At 36.9% G+C, this 25,432-nt stretch overlaps 1 protein-coding gene across 1 annotated transcript in view; it reads right to left on the minus strand.

Moving 5' to 3' along the window:
- LOC106093593 (alkaline phosphatase) overlaps positions 1 to 25,432 on the minus strand; it is a 36,735-nt gene that overhangs the window by 5,589 nt on the left and 5,714 nt on the right. The window contains exons 2-4 of the mRNA XM_059371017.1: positions 17,109 to 17,368; positions 15,946 to 17,023; positions 15,608 to 15,691 (exon numbers count right to left, since the gene is read on the minus strand). Coding sequence (XP_059227000.1) covers positions 15,608 to 15,691; positions 15,946 to 17,023; positions 17,109 to 17,368 — 1,422 coding nt within the window. The remainder of the gene's footprint in view (positions 1 to 15,607; positions 15,692 to 15,945; positions 17,024 to 17,108; positions 17,369 to 25,432) is intronic.

Genomic DNA, 25,432 nt, shown 5'->3' on the forward strand with positions numbered 1-25,432 from the left:
GCTTAAAACTTGAATCGGACTGCACTCATTGATATGTGAGAAGTTTGCCCCTGTTCCTTAGTGGAATGTTCATGGACAAAATTTGCATTTGCAAGCATTTTGCGCACAACACCACGAATTCTAGACCCACGTGAAGCGTCCTTTTCCAACGCACAAAAAGATTCTCACCTTTTTGTATTATTAAATTATTAAATAATACAAAGATTCTTGATCATTGTATTATTAATTAAAAATTTAATTCGTACAATTAAAAATATGTTTGACGTTTGCCTTCTTAACCAATCACTGCCATGGTACACAAAATTAGATTTTAATGTCAAAAATAACATGTTTACAAAAATTCCAAGCTTTCCATAGGTGGGTATTATTCACGGTGAAATATTTTTCACGATTACCAATGATAACATAACACTTTTATTAAAATTGTATCCTATCATTGGAATGCCATAATGAATGAAATCAGAAAGTATTTTTGCTTTAAAATCTATTATCTGCAAAAAGTAATCGTAAAAACTATTAATTTTCACTGTGAAACACGAACTTAATACCCACCTCAAGTGAGGAAATGTGTTAAAATAATATTAGTCAGCAGACTTTTATCTATGAGAGCAAGTTTTATATTACACTTACGTTTGCCGCTAGGTAAAATTTCATCAAATAGTTGGCAAAGAAAGAAATTTTTTTACAGCTGTAATAACGTAGTAATCTCTTGGTGTTTCTGATTTTTAGTTCTACCACCTGTTCTTATTTTACTTCCAATAAATTAGGAAATTTTTAGGACTATGAAGACATGATGAAAATTATAAACATACAGGATTGGATGTAATTTTTACCGGACATATTTTCTATCAAAACCGGATTTTCGATCGATTTTAATTAAGTTCGAAGAAGAAATTGGCGACACTATTTAAGCAGAATGCGGATGTTGCTTCATAAAAATTGGTCAAAATAATTTTTTGAAATATTTAACAATTATAGTTGCTGAATATTTTCAGTTGGTATGCGTAAAATTTTATGGAAACAAAAGTCTTTAAAACCAATAGACCGACACAATCAATAATCTGTTGAAATCATAATGGTAGTTTGAGAGCAAAAATGAGCGCAAAAGAAAAAATTTCACCAAAGTACAAAAGCTGTTTCGCCGAAACTTTCACTATAAAACTAAGATATTGGTAAAAACAACCACGCTTTGAAGGCTTTGAAAGATTAGGATAGGCCTATATGTGTTGGCAATCAGTACAAAATTCAGCTCTGACTTTATGATCAAATATCACTGCCGATGGATCAGTTCCTTCACCCATAGCGACCGCAATTAAAAAAAATTTGGTATCTTTATCAATTTCACAGTAACAGTATAAGTTTGACAATTTTAGATTTGAAACAAATGTGGGGTGCCAAAATGTAACATACACTTTTTTCAGCAGACTTGTGTAATCAAAACAGCAGACATTGTTAGTTGAAATAGCAGTATAAAATGTTTGCTAATACAGCAGCCCTATGTTCGCTGGAACTACAGTAATGTCTGCTTTCCCATTTTCAGCAGACAAAAACTGCTGTTTTAGTCATAATTTCTGTACTCAAGCAGGTCCAACGGTCATTGATGGATTATATAGATTATTTTAAGCCAAAGCATCTTTGTTGTTGTTGGTTGTTCAAAAAAAATGTGCATGTTTTCATTCATGCATAAGTCATTTATTTTAAGAAATTTCTAAATAAAGACAAAAATTTAAAACACAAGGAAATGCATAAGTCATTTTGGAAAGCTTATCTAATGTCATTTTTCACAGTAGTTAATATATATATTTAGCAGAATAGAGACTGAGGAAATGGTGTTTTGTGTTTTTAGTGCGTTTTCATATTTCAGTCAGCGATTTGTTTGCCAATTTTAAAGAAATATACCTTATTTGAAAGATACTGTTGTGACCTTCACAAGAAGGTACACTCAAAAAAAAGTGAACCCATGGTTTAGTTAAAATAAACTATTTTCGAATTAAGTTGAACTTTATATAGCGCTGAAGACATTTTTATTGGTTTTTAGTTTATGTATATCTAAAAAATAATTACTTCATATGAATATCGTAATGGTTCAACGTTAACTAAATAGAAATAAACTATTCTCTATTCGGTACATATGATGAACGATTGTGTATTACATTTTTAAATGAACTCAAAATATTTGATGGAATAAAATAGTGGAAATTTTCCTGTGTGTTAATACATCTGTACAAAGTTATTGCAAAATCCCTACTTCTAATCCGTTTAGTTTTAACCGATCTGCCCGAAATAATTATTTTATTTGTAGATACACTAAACATTTTCATAATAAAATTTAGTTTTTTATTCACTCATTTATTTATTTAACACTTGTTTTTTGTTTATTAATATTTTTCATATATACAATTTGCGAATATATATTTCATATATATTAACAATTCAAATAAAAACATTTATACTTTAAGTTCTCAGTGGCTTTGGAGAAATTCCCAATTGTATTAAATCAGCAAAGAGGAAAGCACCATATTAATTTTCATAGAAGTTCCGATTCGCCATATTCACAATGTTTTATAAGTTCAGAGAAAAAGTGTTGAAAACAAATTTAAGTGTTAAGTATACATGTAAGACACATGGTTTTATTTTTAGTCTAATACTTACCAAAAAAGGTGTGCGTCAGGATTTATTAGTATAAATCCTTTGTGAAAAGATCTGCGTTAATATATTCCATAGCTGCACAAAATGTAGATTGCATTTCAATTTAAAAATGTCTTGCAATGAAGTTAAATAAAAAAGAAAACAAGTAAAAAGGCGTTAAGCTCGCCCGGTCCGATTTTTGGATACCCACCACCTCGGGTATAAATGTAAACCACCTTTCGGCATAATCTGGTGAAAATGTATAATTTATGCCCCCATAGCAGCTATATCGAAAAATGGTCCGATTTGTTGGACCAAATTCGACACGGACATCGAGTGGTCTAATAAATTTTCAATTTCAATTTTGTTGAGCAAAATATTGGTAATTTTGGCACCGACCGATCTGAATCATAAAGAATACGGATGTCGAAAAGCCGAACACAAGTCACTGTGTCAAATTTCAGCGAAATCGGATTATAAATGCGCCTTTTATGGGGCCAAGACTTTGAATCGAGAGATTGATTTATATGGCAGCTATATCCAAATCTGAACCGACCTGGACCAGATTGAAGAGGGATGACGCAGGGCCTAACACAACTCACTGCCTCAAATTTCATCAAAATCGGATAATAAATGTGACTTTTATGGCCCTAAGACCTTATATCACTGGAACGGTCTATATGGGGGCTATATCAAAATATAGTTCGATATAGCTCATCTTCGAACTTAACCTGTCTATGGACAAAAAAATAATCTGTGCAAATTTTAAGCTCAATATCTCTATTTTTGAAGACAGTAGCCTGATTTCAATAGACAGACGGTCGGACATGATTAGATCGTCTTAGATTTTTACGACGATCAAGAATATATTTTCTTTGCAGGGTCGAAAATAAATACTTTGATGTGTAGCAAATGGAATGATAAAATTAATATACCCCATCTATCGGTAGTAGGTATAACAAGACCAGTAAATTTACAGAATAAATGTTTTTTTTTTTTAATTCTAATGCTTACCAAAATGTCAGGACGAGTCGAGCTCTAATGCTGTATGTTGTCTTCTTAGCAATAGTGATGATAACCAATTTCTGCAAAATCGCTGCAGTCAACGCATATTCAATTTCTTCCTATAATTTTATTTAGAGTAGAAAAAGAATAACATTATATCCACAAAAACAAGAGATGGAATTAATTTCTCACCAAACTTATTTAAAAATATTTTCACCAGGCATCTTTGTTTGCTCCAGCAATATCATTTTTCATGTGCGTGCATGCATTTGTACTAACAAAACGGTGATTATTTCATAATTGTTTATTTTTATGCAATGGTAGAAACTGATTTTTTTGTGAAATACTAATTATAAGTTTCATATCATATGTTTTCACTTTTTCACACTGAGCGTAGCTTATGTGCGACACGGTATTTGGAATGTTGTTTGCGTATTTTTCAGCTGTTGCCTGTGTGCTAGTGTATTAGTGCACACACAAGCATGACATAAAAAACAGGTAGTGTACCGTAAATAACTTTTTTTTTGGAATTGCACTATCTGTCAACGAGTTTTGGTTGCGCGTGTGTATTATAGTTAAGAACCATAGCACACACAAACAACAAAAAATGGCGCGAGTTACATACACAAAATTAGAGTTACACTAACCTTTGATTTTGACAGATAGTGCATTTAGTATTTTGTTGTTGGGCAACTGCCACTACCTGTAAATGCAGGCATACGTGAAATGCATTTTGCTCTGGATGGCGCATGATGTTCAATGGCATATGCATATTTTTTTATTATTACCTCAGGTAATTGCCACTAACAGCATTGTACGAAGATTGCCCCAATACAATCACAAACGTGCTTGTATTGTGATATTCTAAGCTTTTAATCGAGTAATGATTGCACGACTGACAAACAACTTGTTTAAAGCGCACGTTTAAAACTGCATTTAGCCTTGGCTTGTTCTATAGAGAAGTTAATGGATTTAATTATCGCTGTTAAAAAATCTGTCAACCTAATTTTAAAACTTATATTTGAATTAAATGTATACAATACTACTCAAATTCACAACTATTTTGAACGAATAGTTATTCAATGCGAAGAAAATATGAAAAAAAAAATGAAAAGAAACTTGATTAAGTAAAATGACTTCCCACACCCAAGTTTATGAACTATTTGCCACTAATTACAGATGAGTAAAACTTACTAAAATCGTGCAATTTTTCCATGTTTTAATCAAATTTTAACAAAAGTTGTATACCCTATTTTATGCGCACCATTTTTCTGAGTGTAAGAATCATAGAAATCCGTTGTGAATCAAAAAAGTTATGGCCTCTTTAAACCGAAAATCTACGAAAACGTGTTTTTCTCTGGACTAAAGATGGAAGATGGGTAAATACTCTATGTATTTACCCGGTAAATTGGGTAAATACGCGGGTATTTACCCATTTATACCTAAAAGCTGGGTATTTATAATTTTGCAGATATCTTGGGTATAAAAAGATTTTCTAAACCATTTTTGATGATTTCGTATTCTTTGTATATAAACCTGACCTTCTGATCTCATAAAATCGGTTTTTAGTTATATATATCCGCTATATAGACCGCACTCCAGACCGCACTTGAGGCAATAAATTTGTCACTTTTCATTCAATTTCGATGAAATTTGGCACAGTGAGTTCTGGTAGACCCCTACCCATTTCTGTGAAGTGTTGTTCAGATCGGACAATATTTGGAGATGGCTTTCTACCGGGTAAATACCCAGCGCTTGGGTATTTATTGGGTAAATACCCTATAAATACTTTTTTGGGTATTTATAATTTTTCAGATATCTTGGGTATAAAAACATTTTCAAACAAATTTTGACGATTTCGTATTCTTTGTATATAAACCTGATCTGCTGATCTCATAAAATCTGATTTAAGTTATATATAGCCGCTATATAGACCGATCTCTAGACTTAAAGTCCTGAGGCAATAAATTGATAATTTTTCAGGGTAGGCCCCTACCCATTCCTATCAATTATGGTCCAGATTGGACCGTATTTGGATATGGCTACCATATAGACCGATCTCCCGATAAAGTGTAATGAGCTAAAAAAAGAAGCTTTCTTTCATCCTATTTCGATAAAATTTTAATAGCAAGTTCTTGCACCCCTCTAAACCTTTTGCTGAATATCGTCCAAATCGGGCCATATTTGGATATAGCTGCCATATAGACCGATCTCCCGACATAGAGTATTAAGCCCATAAAAGGAGAATTTTTTATCCTATTCTGATGAAATTTGAAACAGGGCGTTTTGATAGACCTCTACACCGAACATCGTCCAGATCAGACCATATTTGGATATAGCTGCCATATAAACCCATCTCCCGATATAGAGTATTGAGCCCATAAAAGGACCATTTTTCATCCGATTTGGATGAAACTTAATTCAGAATTAACGTGTTGTTTTTACAATTGCAATTCTTGAGGTTATAAAATATTTCCTGTGTGGATATAACTGTTAATGGCTGATTAATGGATAAAATATGTCATTAGCTTAATTGTTATTTGACTTTAATGGCTGAACCTGGGGCTATATTCAAATATGTTCATATCTGCACCACATTTGCCAATAATGTGGAGGGGTCTTCCAAATCTTACTGCTGCAAATTTCGTAGCAATCAGATGAGAAATTTGACTTCTATGTACTCAGACGTAATAGTTCAAACTAATCCACATTTCGTATATGGCTCAATCTGAACAATATTCAACAAAATGGTTTAGAGGGGTACCAAAACGCACTCTTTCAAATTTTATCAAAAAAATTCCCTTTTTATGAGCTCAATACTCTATATCGGGAGATCGGTCTTTATGGCAGCTATATCTAAATATGGTCCGATCTGGACCATGTTCGATACAAAAGTGCAGAGGTCTATCAAAACGCACTGTTTCAAAGTTTATCAAAATCAGATGAAAAATTATCCTTTTATGGGCTCAATACTCTATATTGGGAGATCGGTCTATATGGCAGCTATATCCAAATATGGTCCTATCTGAACGATGTTCGACACAAAGGTGTAGAGGTCTATCCAAACGCACTGTTTCAAATTTCATCAAAATCGGATGAAAAATGCTTCTTTTATAGGCTCATTACACTATATCGGGAGATCGGTCTATATGGTAGCTTTATCCAAATATGGTCCGATCTGCACCATATTTGGAATGGGTAGGGTCTACTAGAACACACTGTTCCAAATTTCATCCAATTTGGGTAATAAATGGATATTTTATGGCCTCAATACCCTTTATCGGGAGATCGGGCGGTTGGTCTATAGGGCAGCTATATCTAAATATGCTCCGATCTGAACCACACTTAAAAAATGGGTAGGGGTCTACCTGAACTCACTGTGCCAAACGGATCTTTTATCGTCTATATGGCAGATATATCCAAATATGGTCCGATCTGGCTGATATGGTCGATATTAAAAAAAAGGCTTAGGGGTACCAAAACGCACTGTGTCAAATTTCATCAAAATCGGATGAAAAATGATCCTTTATGGGCTCAATACTCTATATCGGGAGATCGATCTATATTGCAGCTATATCCAAATATGGTCCGATCTGGCCGGTATTCAACAAAGAGGTTTGGAGGAGCACCAGAACTCACTGTGCCAAATTTTATCGAAATAGGATGAAAAATGCTATAAAGATAGGTCTATATGGCAGCTATATACCAAGATGGTCTATATCCAAATAAAGTCCGATCTGAACCGCAGTTCACAGAAATTGGTAGGGGTGTACCAGAACTCATTGTGCAAAATTTCATAGAAATCGGATGAAAAATTACCAATTTATTGGCTCAGGACTTTAAGTCTGGAGAACGGTCTATATAGCGGAGATATATAAATATAATCCGATTTTAGTTAAATATATCCGCTATTGGGTATTTTCCCAATAAATACCCAAACGTTGGGCATTTACCCGGTAGAAACCCATCTCTACTCTACACTTAGTGTAATAAAATCATTTAACGAAGTGACCCAGTAAAAGTTAAAGGAATTTTCATTTACCATGGGCTACAACAAAATTGGCATATTTTTTCAAATTTTTTATCACAGTGTAAGTATATCAATTAACACTTTGAAAAGTTTTTACCATGTTTAATCGGTAAAATTTAGCTCTATATTTTTTCTGTAGGGCTGCATGCATAGGAACAATTGGAGTGGGATAGTCAATGGACTGTCATCTGTACAGTCCAATACAAACGTATTCCTTTTGGGGATCGACGCTCCATTGAAAGGTATCGTTGCGCCCCAAGAACATAAGTCCTGTTTGGGGGGTGTTTTGGGGAAGGGGTGGACCCCCAGAATCGTGGTTCCACATTTGGATATTAGATTTGTATTCTACTCGCAAATACCTTTCATTTGAGTCCCATATTGGCATGGTCGGTAAATATGTCCGATTTAGGGGTGTTTTGGGGGTTGGGGTGGTCCCCCTAACACTTGGTTCGACAATTGGATATCAGATAAGTTTTCTTATCTTTATTACCTTTCATTTGAGTCACATATTGTCGTGATTGGTCTAAGTATATGTTTGGTAGGTTTTAGTTACCCCATCCGAAGTTTGGATACCAAATTTTTATTTTTAGGGTACTGTATGCGAGCACACAAAATTTCGCTTAAATCGCACCACCCGATTTTCTTGAAATTTTCACAGATGGTGCATAATGATCCCATGGTTAAAATAGGGTACTACATTTTTTGATATCTGAAGGGGGGCGGACCCTCCCCCTTACCCTAATTTTCAGGAACACCAGATCTCGGAGATGGGTAGTGCGATCTTAGCGAAATTTTGTGTTCTCTCATATAGTACCCTAAAAATAAAAATTTGGTATCCAAATTTCGGATGGGGTACCTAGGGGGGCTGCCCCACCCTAAAACCTACTAAACATATATTTAGGCCAATCACGACAATATGGGACTCAAATGAAAGGTATTTAGGATAAGAAAACGTATCTGATATCTAATTGTCGAACCAAGTGTTAGGGGGACCACCCTAACCCCCAAAACACCCCTAAATGGAACATATTTACCGATCATGGCAATAAGGGACTCATATGAAAGGTATTTGGGAGTAGAATACAAATCTAATATCCAAATGTGGGACCATGTTCCTGGAGGTCCACTCCTTCCCCAAAACACCTCCCAAACAGGACTTATTTACTGACCATGGGAATATGGGTCTTAAATAAATGGTATTTGGGAGTGGAATCTGAATCGAACCTGATATCCAAATATGGGACCAAGTGTTTTGGGGCCGCCTCTCCCCAAAAAACATCCCCCGAAGGGGGCAAATTTATGACCATAACAATATGGGGGTCAAATGAAAGGTCTTTGGGAGTAAAGTGTCTATAGGGCCACACCACCCCCCAAAACACCCCCAAGCCGGTCATGTTTGCCGACTATGGAAATATGGGGCTCAAACTAAAGGTGTTTGGGAGTAGACCACGTATCTCATATCAACATTAGGGACCAATTGTCTGGGGGACGTCCCACCAGCATAACAACCCCCAATAGGACGTATTTGCTCACCAAGACAATTTGGGTCTTAAAGAGAGTGGAACCAAATATTTATAGTTTTTAGGGCCAATACCCCAAACCGAACATATTTGCTGACTTTTGCAATAAGGAGTTTAAATGAGATTAGAAAACTAATTTTATATCCAATTTTTAGGCCAATGGCAATATGGGGTTCAAATAAATGATGTATAGATATATGAGATTGCTGATATATTTTCCGGGCTTAGTATTTGGGGGACCACCCCAATCCCCAAAACACCCCTAGATGGGGCATATTTACCGACCATGTCAATGTGGGGCTTAAATGAAAGGAATTGGGGGGTAGAGCAAGAATTGATACCCACTTTCGCGACAAATTTTCTAGGGGTCTACCCCTTTTCCAAAATACCCCACAAACAGCTATTTTTTACTGACCATCGCAATATGGGGCTCAAATTAAAGTATGTGGGAGTAGAATACGAATTTGATATCCAAATGTAGGACCATGTATTTAGGACATCACCCCTTTCCCAAAACACCCCCCAAAGGGTAACAATTTTTCAACCATGCCAATATGTGGCTCAAATGAAAGGTATTTGGGATTAGAAAACGAATTTGATAACCTATTTTGGGGCCATGTGTTTGGGGGACGCCTCATCGTGTAAACTCCCCTAAGCCAATGGCAATATGGGGTTTAAATAAATGGTATTTGAAAGAAGAGCACGATGCTGATATTTTTTCAGAGTCAAGTGTCTGGGGATCACGATCACGATCCCGAAAACACCCCTAAATCAGATATCATAAGAATATCGGGCTGAAGTGAAGTATTTTAGGAATGGAGTACACCTTACATCTAAAATTAAATTCGTAGACCAATAACGATCATATGGGATTCAGATAAAGCCACTTATATTGTTAAACTGTAAGTCAAGCGATATACTATTTGCGTAGCATAGTATTTCACTAAAAGCTCTTTGTCGAAATTAAATATTCCAAGGAAAATTTCGTTCCATATAAAGTAAAAGAAGGTGCAGCGGAGCGGACCCGGGTCAGCTAGTTGATTTTTATATATAAGAAGATTATACCTGCACAACAAGACAAAGTCTTACAAATTACAGGTTTATAATCGTAGTTATTCATCCGTCCTAATCTAAGGGATTTTATATATTGGAAAAATTTACATAACCGAAAAAAAGATACAATTAAATTTCATAAACAACTAGAACATTTTAAGATTACAATCACGATTGAACAGAATTATTACAAAATTCTGAGAGAAAAATAGGAGTTTAAAAAACGTTTATAATTAAAAATCAAAAAAAAAAAAAATATATATATATATATATATATATATATATATATATATATATATATATATATATATATATATATATATATATATATAAATGTGGTATAGAGTTATTGTATTAAAAGATTTTATCATTTCCCGATAAGTTCAGAAAATAATTTTCTAGTTTACGTAAAGGATATATTGTTGATGACCTCTATGTCAACCGGTAGAGTATCCTAGAGACGTACGGTGCAGTTGAAAAACTGCCATTCCGAAACAAGGCTTTTCCGTCATAAGGGTATAATCTTTCTCCCTCTGTTCGACCTTGCAAATATAAATCTTTGGAAAAGATTATTCGGTTTGCGTGTAGTGCTAATCCTGTGCAGAAATTGCAAGGCTCTCATGTTGACCAAAGAATTAGGACTGATTCCATAAAATGATTTTGACTACAGCTTATCTGATCATAACTACATTAGTTTCAGACTTGAAGACGATGTTATGCTGCAGAAGTGTCCCTCGGTTAAACAGAAAAAAGGCGGATTGAGATAAATTTCGGCATACATACTGCACGACTATCCCTTATAGACGTGAAAAGGAAGTGAAAACTGCAGAGAACATAGACATAATGGTCAATCGGATCACGAAGGCCCTTAATGACTTGCATGTGTAAGCATGTCCTAGAGCTAAACCAAGCGGCAAACAGCGACTGCCATAGTAGACCGCCGAGGGCACCGTCTATAAGGATGAACTAAGAAAACATAAGGGCGAGCTGAGAAAGACTCAGAACAGTTCTGCACCTCCGTTGAGAATTCATCTAAAGCTTCTAAGCTAAGGAAGATGCTATCCTCAAGACCTTTTACGGCGGGATATTTTCAGAAGTCAGAAAATGTATGGACAATGTCTAAAGAGGAAACACTAGAACTACTTGTTGATACACATTTGCCACAGAACTCTCCAATGGACAAAGTGGCGTGGCGGAGGTTTATGGGGGAAATTGTGTCTGAGTATTATTGTCTCCGACGTATATTATTGTCTCCGACGTATAGTCATGACGTGGCCATTGTGGTCTTACTTACTTCCTTTTTACTTTAATTGGCTATGACAGAATATTTGTTCCACTAGCCGAACGTAGTCACTAGTCTCTGACACCAAGTTTCGAGCTGTCTCCCACCACTTCATCTTTCCATCGGGCTTTTGTTCTTCCCGGTTTGCGTGTACCACCGTGTTTCCCTTCACAAGACTTCTTCGTTAGAGCTTCTTCATCCATTCTGACAACCTGACCTAGCCAACGCAGCCGTTGTATTTTGATGCGTGTAACTATGCAAGAAAGTGCAAAATACTTGGGTGTTCTGCTGAACAGGACATTGAAATCCAACATTTTGAAACGGACAAGAAAGGAAATTCTTGCCTTTCCAAAATAATGTGCCTAATCTTAACCTGAAGAGGTCTATCGCTTTGCTGTCGCTGGGTAGAGCGAACGTTGTGTCCGTCGTGACAGGTCACTGTTTGATCGGAAAACATGCTGACAGACTGAATGTTGCAGAAGCTGTGAGTACTTGGAGGATGATGAAACTATAGAACATAAGCTGTGTATATGTTTTCTGCACTCGCAGTCAGAAGGAGTTCCACTGATTTAGCGGATGTGAATATTCGCAAGTTCTTATGCTTTTTAAAGCGAACTGTAGAGGTCTGTAAAGTCTTTTAACGAAAATCGTTTAGTTAAAAAGCGATAACAGAAAAGTTAACGAATTTGGTATTCAGCAGTACTTTTAACGATATTCGACATGGTCAAAACCAGCTTTTTTCGCTAACGAATAGAAATTGGTTAACTAAACGCCGAACAATTATTTGGTGTTTACATTAACGAAATAAATAAAGATAAATATTTACGATGGCTTTCGAGTGCTTTTCTCTTGTTTTTTTCTTAAAAATTTTCGGATATGTGTCTGTACAACCCATTAAAAAGCGCGGTAGCGGTGCTTCTTAATATGGAAAAAATGTCTGCAAAAGTTTTATGTGGATTAATTGGCATTGATAGCACTTTTCCTAAATAATTGTGTACATTTTAAATAAATAAAAGAACAATTTCAGGCTATGAGAAGAATTATTTATTGTTTTTGTCGATGCCTCTTTATGTTTTTGGTTTTTTTTTTTGGGTAGAATTGCCAGAGAGAAAAATAGATTACGATTTATTTTAACGAGGAATAAGATAATAGCATAATCATATTTTTTTTGTCGACATATTTAACTAAACGACGTTCGTTATAAGTTTGCGGTTCTGAATGGTTCAACGGTAGGAACTAGAAGGCATCTTCCTTCTCCTGGCCCTGAAGTATCACAATGGACGAAAACATCTAAGTGAATCTGATGGCAGACTGCCACTTAAATCTAACTTGGACAAACATATAGGTGAGAGCTTTATCCAAACCTGAACTGACTTCTTTCAAATTTAATAAGCTTCGAAGACGATGGGATGAAAATTGCGACCTTTACTTTGTACACAAACTAACATAGACAGGCGGAACGGCAAACAGACAGTCTGACATACAGTGGCGAGCACATGTGGATACATAATTGTGAAATACAATTTTAAATCGATGAATACTCCATAAAAATTAATCAAATGCTACGAATTTTTTTATTTCGTTTATTTATTAGCTTAAAAGTAAAAAAAAAAAACAAAACAAATTTCTTCAATATAACAACATATATTTTAATATTCCAGTAAAATAATGAAGAACTCAATGTATCCACTTTTGCACATTTTAAATATCTGTGGTTTGTGAAGGGTTGTTAGTATTTTATCCACAGTCCTTTGGCTTTAATAACGCTTCTTAAAATCGGGTATACTGTTCTCTAAAATACGGAGATAATGCTCCTTTTTTATTAGACCGTCTTTTTTTACAAGTGGTCCGAGATGCCACCAAGTGAAACAGTGTTTGTTGACCTGGTGTTTTTTTAAGGTCTCATATGGACGGTGCCAGTAATATTCTTTACCATCCGACTGAAAACGATTTATTTTTGTTTCATCTGACCATATTACTCGTTTCAAGTCTTCCACGCTCCAATTTTTATGCTTCTTGCTAAATTTAAGACGAGCCTTAACATTTTTATCAGATAATGCTGGTTTTTTTTTGCCTTATAGCCGATGTCAGGCCAATTTTTCGAAGAGCTCTCCGTGCTGTCCACTCACTTACGAGTTTGTTTATTGCGGCGGCAGCCTGCTTTGGTGTTTTTGCCTGTTTATTAGTCAATAAACATTCCATGGCTCTTGCATCTCTCTCCGTGAGTAAATTTGGACGCGACATTTTTACATCAAGCGCGTTAACATTTCGTCTTTTTAGCACTTGAAGCACTGTCCGGTGGCAAATTCCTAAATTTCTTGCTATTGCACGCGCTGACTCACCATTTTTTGTCATTTCGACAATTTGATTTTTCGTGGCAACCGATATTTTTCTCATTTTTCACGATTGGTATATTTTTAGTTAAAAACTCAACTGTCTGTACAAGTCTGTGTTTAACCTTTGCAAAAATTATGTTTTATTAATCGCACAACAACTCAAATAACGGTTAATAATCCACATGCTTTCGACTCATTTTCCAGTGTTACCAGATTAGAAAAATTTAAACGTGCAAAAGTGGATACATTGACTTTTTCAATATTCTACGTTGTTGTTAAAACTTATGTTGTTGTTTTGAAGAGATTGGATTTGTTTTTAAGTAGTGTGCTTATAAATATACTAAATAAAAAAAAATCGTAGCATATGGTTTACTGTTATGAAGTATAGTGTGCTGCAAAATTGTATTTGGCAATTATGTATCCACATGTGCACTGTAGCTGGTTCCGTTCCGGTTCGAACGGTATCGTGATTTCGGCTACCTGTTGAAAGGACGGACGAATATGGCTAGACTGAATAAAAATGTTCAGACGATTGAGAACATATGTACATATATACTTTGTAAGGGCATAGATAAATAAAAGGTGATTTTTTTGAGGTTAGGATTTTCATGCATTAGTATTTGACAGATCACGTGGGGTTTCAGACATGGTGTCAAAGAGAAAGATGCTCAGTATGCTTTGACATTTCATCATGAATAGACTTACTAACGAGCAACGCTTGCAAATCATTGAATTTTATTACCAAAATCAGTGTTCGGTTCGAAATGTGTTCATTCACCGTAACGTTGCGTCCAACAGCATCTTTGAAAAAATACGGTCCAATGATTCCACCAGCGTACAAACCACACCAAACAGTGCATTTTTCGGGATGCATGGGCAGTTCTTGAACGGCTTCTGGTTGCTCTTCACTCCAAATGCGGCAATTTTGCTTATTTACGTAGCCATTCAACCAGAAATGAGCCTCATCGCTGAACGGTGAATGAACACATTTCGAACCGAACACTGATTTTGGTAATAAAATTCAATGATTTGCAAGCGTTGCTCGTTAGTAAGTCTATTCATGATGAAATGTCAAAGCATACTGAGCATCTTTCTCTTTGACACCATGTCTGAAATCCCACGTGATCTGTCAAATACTAATGCATGAAAATCCTAACCTCAAAAAAATCACCCTTTATTTCGAAGAGTTACAAACGAAATGGGGAACTTTTCATACCCCCATTCTATGGGGTGTGTATAAAAACTTAGCATTTTTAAGTGCTCGGAATCGTGTCCCTGGTTGCCCTGGTTTCAACTCTAAAATCTACTAAAACACTGAACACGTATTACTGCTGGACAGGCAAAAAATTGTTGCTATGGTAGCAAACATTCTAATTTACTCACCACCGAACAACCTCTTCGTAAATTGGGCAGCAGACATTTTCAGCAAACAACAGCCTTTTCAGCATGCAGCAAATTGCAAATATTTTGCTCTTGCTGTAATAACAGCAAAATAAATTACTAACAGTCAGCAGACATTGTCTGCTATTATCAGCAGCCTCTTTTCGATGAGTGTATGCTATTTGAATACTGAACAGCTAAAAAAATAGTCGTGGTGACCGGTCACCCATTCAAACATCGGTATTCCGATTTTTGCAATATAAAAAAGGAAAGAAGATCATAAATGTCGCAAGCTTGCAAACCGGATGAAAGGAGATGCGGTGAAACCAAGTTTTTCAATTTGAAAGGAAATACTAAATTTTTTGACACTTACCACTAGCATAAACTGCCACATCTCCACCACCATGTGTTTCGTCAGCCATCGGTGCCGCTGCTGGGTATTGAAAATTCTTATCCCCTGAAAAGTTGATTCCATTAGTTTTAGGGGTTCAATAGCTAGGTAATATTATTAACTAATGATTAGTAATATTACTGACTACTTTTAACTTAAGAAATACTTATTGAAAAGTTAATTTATACATTTGAAATACAAAAAAATTGATTGCTTTCAAGTATATTTGCGAATGTATTCGTTATTGTTCGAAAGCATTCGTAAATTTATTTATTTATTTTATGGTATAAAGGTAAACTCAAAATAGAATTGATACTAACCAATATTCGCCATTTTCCTTACATCGTATCTCTTGACTTCATCGGTATCCGTCCCATATAGAAACCGGTGATAAGAATTGGCCAAACTTGGTTTGCTCTTGGAGGAATACAAGAAATGATTAAAAGCAGGACCATTGGCATACGACAATGTGGTGTAGGGTAAAAGATCGATGTCGGTGTTGTCTGTGCCAACACCGGTAATACTATTGCCTAGTAGCGGATAGCCATTGATTGTCATGGTGTGTCCATGGTCAGCACTTATGACAATCAAGGTATCCTCTGGACTGGTCAACTCATATGCCTGTTGAATTGCCGCATCGAATTGCACAGTTTCGTCTAGAGCCTTCTTGGCCTTTGTTTCGTGATGAGCATGATCTATACGCCCACCTTCAACGAATAAGAAGAACCCGTTCGAATTCTTTTTCAGAACTTTTATGGCTGTGGCAGTCATTTCTTTCAGTGACGGTTGGGAGCCGTCGTTATCTAGGTTATAGCTCATATGACTGTTGGCAAAAATACCAAGAAGATTATCGGTTGCATTAGTATCAATATCAATTAAATGTTGGCGGGAGAAGGCAAAAGTGGTAGGAGACTGTTTGGAGCTAATCCACTCGTCGATAAGATTTCTACCATCCAATCGCTGACCTACAAATCCTGTGTTATGGTCTGCACCTTTTGGTAAAAGCTTGGAAGCACCTCCACCCATAACAACGTTTAAATTCTTTGAAACGAAATTTTCCACCAGTTGCCTGCCTATATCGACACAGATTGCTGGATCATTGCCCAGTTCAACGACATCCTTGTCACTTTCATAGTCTCGATGAGAGGTATGGGCATAAGCACCTGCTGGACTGGCATGAGTAACCCGGGTGGTTGTAACAATTCCTGTAGATTTTCCTGCGGCTTGAGCTTTCCCTGCTATAGACTCGATTTGGTTTTGCTTTTGTGCTGCACTGTTGCAATCGGCCTTCCTCACCCTTGGTGACACTCCAATCGTCTCGTAGTTGGCCTTAATGCCTGTGTGATAGGCGGTCGCAGTACACGCTGAGTCTGCTACTTGTCTATCAGCACAATAGGTCTGGGAAATACGGATGTATGTTTGTCATTGACATCTTTTGCAAAATAAAAAATAAAAAAAAAATTGGTTGCAAGACCATGCATACCTTAGAAAGACCCACATATGGAAACCTTTCCATAAACAGCAGATTACGTTCGCCTATTATACCTCTGACTTGTCCATCGTAAATGCGACTGGCCGTAACTGTTGGCACTGACATGCCATCGCCAATAAAGAATATTACATTCTTTGCTATTTTTCGATTTTCCTTCAGCAATAGTTTATTTTTTAAAGTTCGCTGGGCATCCTCGAGCCAAAAGTGGGAGTTCTTTAATATATCAGCATCATTCAATTGGCAAGACTCATCTAAAACACAACAAATTAAGTTTGATAGGCAATCATCTATATTTAGGCATAATTTGGAGTAAGAAAACGAATTTTTAGTGCATTTTTTATGTAAAATCTACAAACAAAAATAGATATATTTAGAATCTGTAATAAGTTAACGGTTAGGTTTTAAGTACTTTTATGGATATAAATATGCTCTTTAAACCCTACAACGTCCAAATTTGTACCGATCTCCCTACATAGGGTTTTACTTTACTTACTTAATTGGCTATGACAGAATATTTGTTCCACTAGCCGAACGTAGAATAGCGTTTCAAGCGCCTCGATCTTCTGCGCTCATTCTAAAATCTCTGACACCAAGTTTCGAGGTGTCTCCCACCACTTGACCTTTCCATCGGGCTTTTGGTCTTCCCGGTTTGCGTGTACCACCGTGTTTGCCTTCAAAATACTTCTTTGCTGGAGCTTCCACATCCATTCCGGCAACATGACCTAGCCAACGCAGCCGTTGTATTTTGATGCGTGTAACTATGCTATCGTCGTCATACAGCTCAAACAGCTCGTGGTTCATACGTCGCCTATATTCAATATTAACGCAAACTGGTCCATATATTTTACGATGAATTTTTGTCTCAAATACTCCAAACACTGCCTCATCTGCTTTCACAAGTACCCATGCCTCAGAACCAAATAACCACACGGGTAGTATCAGTGTCTTGTATAGTGTAATCTTCGTCTGTCGAGAGGTGGTCTTGTTTCTAAACTGCTTACTTAGTCCAAAGTAGCATCTGTTTGCCAGTATTATTCTTCGCTTAATCCCAAAACTGGAGTCATTCGTTTCGGTTACGGTTAGGTTAGGTAGATAAAGTTACCGACTATCTCAAAGTTGTGGTTCCCAACTTCTTCATTTTCTTTATCTGCTCTGTTGTGCAAGGCTTTTTGGGAGTTGAAACCATCCACTTCGTCTTATCTCCATTTACTGCCAGACCCATTTTCACTGACTCTATTTCGAGTCTTTCAAAGGCTGCAGTTACTACTTCCGGTGACCGACCTATGATATCGATGTCGTCGGCATAGGCGAGTAGCATGTGTTCTCTTTTGATAAGTGTGCCATATCTATTCACATCTGCATCTCGTATAATCTTCTCCAACAGGATATTAAAGAGATTACACCATAGGCTGTCTCCATGTCTGAAACCTCGTTTGGTATTAAATGGTTTGCAGAGATTCTTTCCTATTTTTACTGAGAAACGCGTATCAGCAAGTGTCATCCTGCAGAGTCTTGTTAATTTTGCAGGGATACCAAACTCAGACATGGCTTGAAATACCTTTGAACATAAAGGAGTATCGAAAGCGGCTCGGGTCTTTTCCAGGATTTGGCGCAGTGTGAATATCTGGTCCAGGGTGGATTTACCAGTTCTAAAGCCGCATTGATAGGACCCAATTATCTCATTGACTTTGGGTTTTAATCTTTCACACAGTACGCTCGAGAGTATCTTGTATGCGATGGCGAGGAGACTTATTCCTCTGTAGTTGGCACATTCCATCCTGTCTCCTTTCTTGTGTACGGGACATAGTATGCTGAGGTTCCAATCATCGGGTATGCGTTCTTCTATCCAGATTGCGCAGATAAGCTGATGCATACGCCTTATAAGCGTAGCGCCTCCGTTCTTAAATAGTTCAGCGGGTAACCCGTCGGCTCCTGCTGTCTTGTTGCTCTTTAGTCGGGTCACTGCTACTTGGACCTCATTCTGACTAGGAGGTAAACATTCTATACCATCATCTGGGATTGGTTCTGCGGTATCCTCTTCGCCGCCAACATCGGACACTAGCAGTTGGGTAAAATGTTCTTTCCATATCCTCAGCATGTTGTCTGTGTCAGTTACCAGATTTCCTTCTTTGTCTCTGCAGGAGGATGTGCCTGCACCAAAGCCATCGGTTTGATGTTTAATTCTTTGGTAGAATTTCCGGACTTCATTCTGACACCTGTACATCTCAATTCGCTCACACTCACGTCTTTCCATTTCCTTTTTCTTTCTGTGAATAGACGTTTCTCCTTTTCTCCCGATACCTCTCCTTCATTTGGCGCGTTGCTACTGATTGCAGGGTTGCTCTATATGCCGCATTCTTGGCTTCAGTAGCATCTCGACACTCTTGGTCGTACCATGGGTTTCTTGGAGGAGGCTTCCGGTACCCAAGTACGGATTTCGCGGCATTTTCCGTGGATGTCGGAACAAGGAGTGCTTTCATCAAGCAGTTGGGTCAGTCGAGTGGAGTATGCCACTGCCATCTGTTGTGTTTGCAGCTTTTCAATGTCCAGCTTCCGTGCAGTGTCAGATCGTACTCTCCTCGCCATGTTCAAACGGGTGAGAATCTTTACTGCAACGAGGTAATGATCCGAATCTATGTTCGCTCCACGGATCGATGGTACATCTAACACGCTAGTTGAATGCCTTCCGTCTATCACAACGTGATCAATTTGGTTTATCGTGTTTTGATCGGGTGACAGTTATGTGGCTTTGTGAATATTTTTATAGGGTCTTAGGCCTATAAAATTCGCATTTATTACCCGATTTCGCTGAAATTTGGCAAAACCTTTGTATGGAGTTTTTCAATATAGCTCAGACCAGTCTACACCCAGAAAAATTAGTCTTCTGATATCAGCAATCGCTGTCTGCTGACATTAAATCTAAAATTTTTAAATAAATCCGTTCCAAATTTTTTAACTTCCTAACAACTTTTTTTTGATTAAGTACATAGTAGTAGTTATTTTGTGAGCTGTTACTTAGTAAATTAAAAAAAAAAAATATTATTTCGTGGATAGTTCGGCATGAGGTCATGTACAATCATTAAAAATAGATATCGGTGTTTTTATTAGTTATTTTATTTTAAATTTTTCCAATACTTCAATTTCCGCCGATAATCTTCATGAGAGAATGGATAACTAAAAATATTATAGTAACATAAAACAGAATTTAGCAAAAACACAGAAACAAAAATATAAATTTGATTAAAATTTAATGTTTGAAACAGAAATTACATTTTAAAACAAGTGAACTTATTTCTTACACCACACAAGAATGACTGAAGCTTCTTGTCTATTGCTTATACATATTTTTTTTGTATTAAGTTTCTATATATTGGTGCACAGTGGTCTGTATCCGTTTTGTAGTTCATACGTTCGTCAGCTGGGGTGTTAATTATGGGCAGCATTTCTAATGTGTATCTTCATTTGTAGTTAGGTTCTTGGGCGTATATCTTGACGTCCTTGAAATTTGGTACATATCCTCCAATTGCACAGTGGGCTGTGAGTGCAGTCTTCTGTTCTAAAGGCTTATCCTTTGCCTTTTGATCCGATTTATGAGCGGAAACCCTTGTCTTTAGTTTCGTTTTTGTAGTGCCTATATATGCCATTGGGCATAAATTGGACTTGTCCCCATCGCAGCTTATCTTATATACCACGTTCGATTTGATTTTTATCCTCCTTGGATGCTTTGAATAGAAGTTGATGAGTCTACCCGATGCTGTGTCTTTTTGGTACCAATCGAGCTTCAATCTGTTGCTTTTCTTATGGACTACTGTGTCAAGTTAGGGTAACATGCCATTTGTTTCGTATTTCATTGTAAACTGAATCTGTTTATTGAATGAATTCAATATTCGGAGTGTGTTTTCTACTTCATTCTTGTCGATTATGCAAAATATGTCATCTACATATTTGTTAAAAAATCGCGGTTTGCTCGTCAGTTTATCAATACAATTGTCTAATAGTTCTTCCGGAGGCCACCGTAGCGCAGAGGTTAGCATGTCCGCCTATGACGCTGAACGTCTGGGTTCGAATCCTGGCAAGACCATCAGAAAAATTTTCAGCGGTGGTTTTCCCCTCCTAATGCTGGCAACATTTGTGAGGTACTATGCCATGTAGAACTTCTCTCCAAAGAGATGTCGCACTGCGGCACGCCGTTCGGATTCGGCTATAAAAAGGAGGCCCCTTATCATTGAGCTCAAAACTTGAATCGGACTGCACTCATTGATATGTGAGAAGTTTGCCCCTGTTCCTTAGTGGAATGTTCATGGGCAAAATTTGCATTTGCATATGCAATAGTTCCTCCGTGATTATGCCTGCTACAATCGGAGACAATGGAGACCCCATGTCGACTAGCTGACCCGGGCCCGCTCCGCTGCGCCTTATTTTGCTTTATATGGAACAAAAGTTTCCTTGGAATATTTATTTTCGACAATTAAAGTGCTTTTAGTGAAATACCATGCTACGAATATAGTACAATATATCGCTTGACTAATTGTTTAACAATATAAGTCCGAATCCCATATGATCTTTATTGGTCTACGAATTTAAGTTTGGATGTAAGGTGTACTCCATTCTTAAAATACTTTATTTCAGCCCGCTACTCTCATGATATCTAATTTAGGGGTGTTTGTGGTCCCCCATCGTGCATCGTGCTCTTCTTTCAAAAACCATTTATTTAAACCCCATATTGCCATTGGTTTAGGGGAGTTTACACGATGAGGCGTCCCCCAAACACATGGCCCAAAATAGGCTATCAAATTCGTTTTCGAATCTTAAATACCACATATTGGCATGGTCGAAAAATGTTTACCCTTTGCGGGGTGTTTTGGGAAAGGGGTGATAACCTAAATACATGGTCCTAAATTTAGATATCAAATTCGTATTCTACTCCCAAATACCTTTATTTGAGCCCCATTTTGCGATGGTCACTAAAAAATTGCTGCTTGTGGGGTATTTTGGGAAAGGGGTTGGCCCCCAGAAATTTGGTCCCCAAAGTGGGTATCAATTCTTACTCTACCCCCCAATTCCTTTCATTCAATCTCCACATTGACATGGTCGGTAAATATGCCCGATTTAGGGGTGTTTTAGGGATTGGGGTGGTCCCCCAAATACTAAGCCCGGAAAATATATCATCAACGTGCTCTATTCTCACATATCTATATATCATTTATTTGAACCCCATATTGCAATTGGCCTCAAAATTGGATATAAAATTAGTTTTCTAATCTCATTTAAACTCCTTATTGCAAAAGTCAGCAAATATGTTCGGTTTGGGGTATTGGCCCTAAAAACTATAAATATTTGGTTCCACTCTCTTTAAGACCCAAATTGTCTTGGTGAGCAAATACGTCCTATTGGGGGTTGTTATGCTGGTGGGACGTCCCCCAGACAATTGGTCCCTAATGTTGATATCAGATACGTGGTCTACTCCCAAACACCTTTAGTTTGAGCCCCATATTTCCATAGTCGGCAAACATGACCGGCTTGGGGGTGTTTTGGGGGATGGGCGGCCACTCAGTGAGTTGGCCTTGAAAATATATATCGGATTCGTGTTCTACTCTAAAAACCCTCTTATTTGAGCCTAATATTGCAATAGTCAGCAAATACTTCCTATTTGGGTGGTGTTGTGGGGGTGGGGTGGCCCCATAGACAATTTTCTTGAATATTGATATCAGATTCGTGCTTTTCTCCCAAACACCTCTCATTTGAGCCCCATATTGCTATGGTCGTAAATTTGTCCACTTTTGGGGGATTTTTTTGGGGAGAGGCGGCCCCCGTAAAATTTGGACCCATATTTGCATATCAGATTCGAATTCTACACTAAAATACCTTTTATTTAAGCCCCATATTCCCATGGTCAGTAAATAAGTACTGTTTGGGGGGTGTTTTGGGGAAGGGGTGGACCCCCAGAAACGTGGTCCCACATTTGGATATCAGATTAGTATTCTACTCTCAAATACGTTTCATTTGAGTCCCATATTGCCATGGTCGGTAAATATGTCCGATTTGGGGATGTTTTGGGGGTTGGGGTGGTCCCCTAGCACTTGGTTCGACAATTGGATATCAGATACGTTTTCTTATCCAAAATACCTTTCATTTGAGTCCCATATTGTCGTGATTGGTCTAAATATATGTTTGGTAGGTTTTAAGGTGGGGCAGCCCCCCTAGGTACCCCATCCTAAATTTGGATACCAAATTTTAATTTTTAGGGTGCTATATGAGAGCACACAAAATTTCGCTTAAATCGAACCACCCATCTCCGAGATCTGGAAATTAGTGTAGTGTTTCTGAAAATTAGTGTAAGGGGAAAATTAGTCAGGATTTAAAAAAAATTAGTACCCTATTTTCACCACGGGATCATTATGCACCATCTGTGAAAATTTCAAGAAAATCGGTTCAGCCGTTTCTAAGTCTATAAGGAACACACAAACATACCTACAAACAAACACAAATTGATATTTATATATAAGATATTGCCAGATTCCTGTCAATCTGGGGAGCAAGGATACAACATCGAACGAGACAAGTAATTCCGTGTCTTTAATCTCTTGGTTGTTATTTTTCGTTTTGAATTCTATTCCATCCTTTATGTTGTATATTGGGTCCTTCGTAACATTGTTTAATATCTCTGTGATGTATTTGGATAATCCGTATGTAGGGGAGTTTATAGAGGAACATATCGGCCTAAGTGGGGACCTGTTTTATGGATTTTTGGTAGTCCATATATCCTTGGAGCGTTAGGAGTTTTACTCGATAACCTGTTCCTTATCGTCGTGTTTAATTTTAGGTCTCTTTTAAGTCTTCTATACGCGCAGATGTCCCCTAGGATGCATCATATTCTCACTTTTTCATCGCCACAGTTTTGCCTCCGTGACCTGCGCTTAGTATTAAAATGTCCTCATTTTCCTTTAGAAATGTTCGAGTTTCCCCCACTATGCTTGAAATAAACTTGTAGTACCTGTTTTATAGATTTTTGGTAGTCCATATATCCTTGGAGCGTTAGCAGTTTTACTCAATAACCCGTTTCTTATCGTCGTGTTTATGATGTTTTCATTAAAAAGTGTGACAATTTTGTTGTTTTTGATTTGAATTCCTGATGTTTGGTCTCTTTTTAGTCGTATATAGGGTGTTCAAAATAAGCGACAAATCCTTCCACATCGAAAATAAGAAGAGAATTCGAAACATATTAGAGCAAAATGATTTCCCAAGAAAAACGGTAACGGATCTTATAAAACACGTTAAGAACAAAAACAGCAAGGATACGAAGGAAGTTGCACCTAGAATTTATAAAAGGACAACATATATTTCCGGCTTTTCGAAGAGATTTGGTAACTCCAACATTTACAACAAGGACTCATACCAACTGACACTAAAGATCGGCAATACCGTCAACAGTCTATTTAGCAAGACTAAAACTAGGACAAGGAAAGAGGAAAAACCGAACGTGGTATACAAGATAAGCCCAATGGCATGTATTGGCACTTCAATAACGAAACTAAACACAAGGGTTTCCGCTCATAAATCGGATCAAAAGGCAAAGGATAAGCCTTTAGAACTGAAGACTGCACTCACAGCCCACTGTGCAACTCGAGAACATGTACCAAATTTCAAGGACGTCAAGATATTGGCCCAAGAACCTAACTACAAAAGAAGATACACATTAGAAATGCTGCACATAATTAACACCCCAACTGCCGAACGTATGAACTACAAAACGGATACAGACCACTGTGCACCAATATATAGAAACTTAATACAAAAGTATAAGCAATAGACAAAAATAAGCAATAGCCAATAAGCTTCAGTCATTCTTGTGTGGTGTAAGAAATAAGTTCACTTATTTTAAAATGTAATTTCTGTTACAAACGTTAAATTTTAATCAAATTTATATTTTTGTTTCTGTGCTTTTGTTAAATTCTGTTTTATGCTAGTATAATCTTTTTAGTCATCCATTCTCTGATGAAGATTACCGGCGGTAATCGAAATATTGGAAAAATTTAAAATAAAACAATTAATAAAAAACACCGACATCTATTTTTAATAATTGTACATGACCTCAAGCCGAACTATCCACGAAATTATAATCAAAAATTTCAACAATTATATTGTGTATAATATTTAAAAAAAATTGTAAAATTGAGAGATATGATGGAATATTTTTTAACTTTTAAAATTTTAAAACAGCAGAAAATGTTTGCTATTTTGTAACAAATTGCTGCTGTCCCATTTTCAGCAGACTTTCTGCTGTTACAGCAAATATTTTTGCTCGTTTTTACTTA

The sequence above is a fragment of the Stomoxys calcitrans genome, chromosome 1, assembly GCF_963082655.1.
Source record: "Stomoxys calcitrans chromosome 1, idStoCalc2.1, whole genome shotgun sequence".
In the NCBI taxonomy this organism is placed as follows: domain Eukaryota; kingdom Metazoa; phylum Arthropoda; class Insecta; order Diptera; family Muscidae; genus Stomoxys; species Stomoxys calcitrans.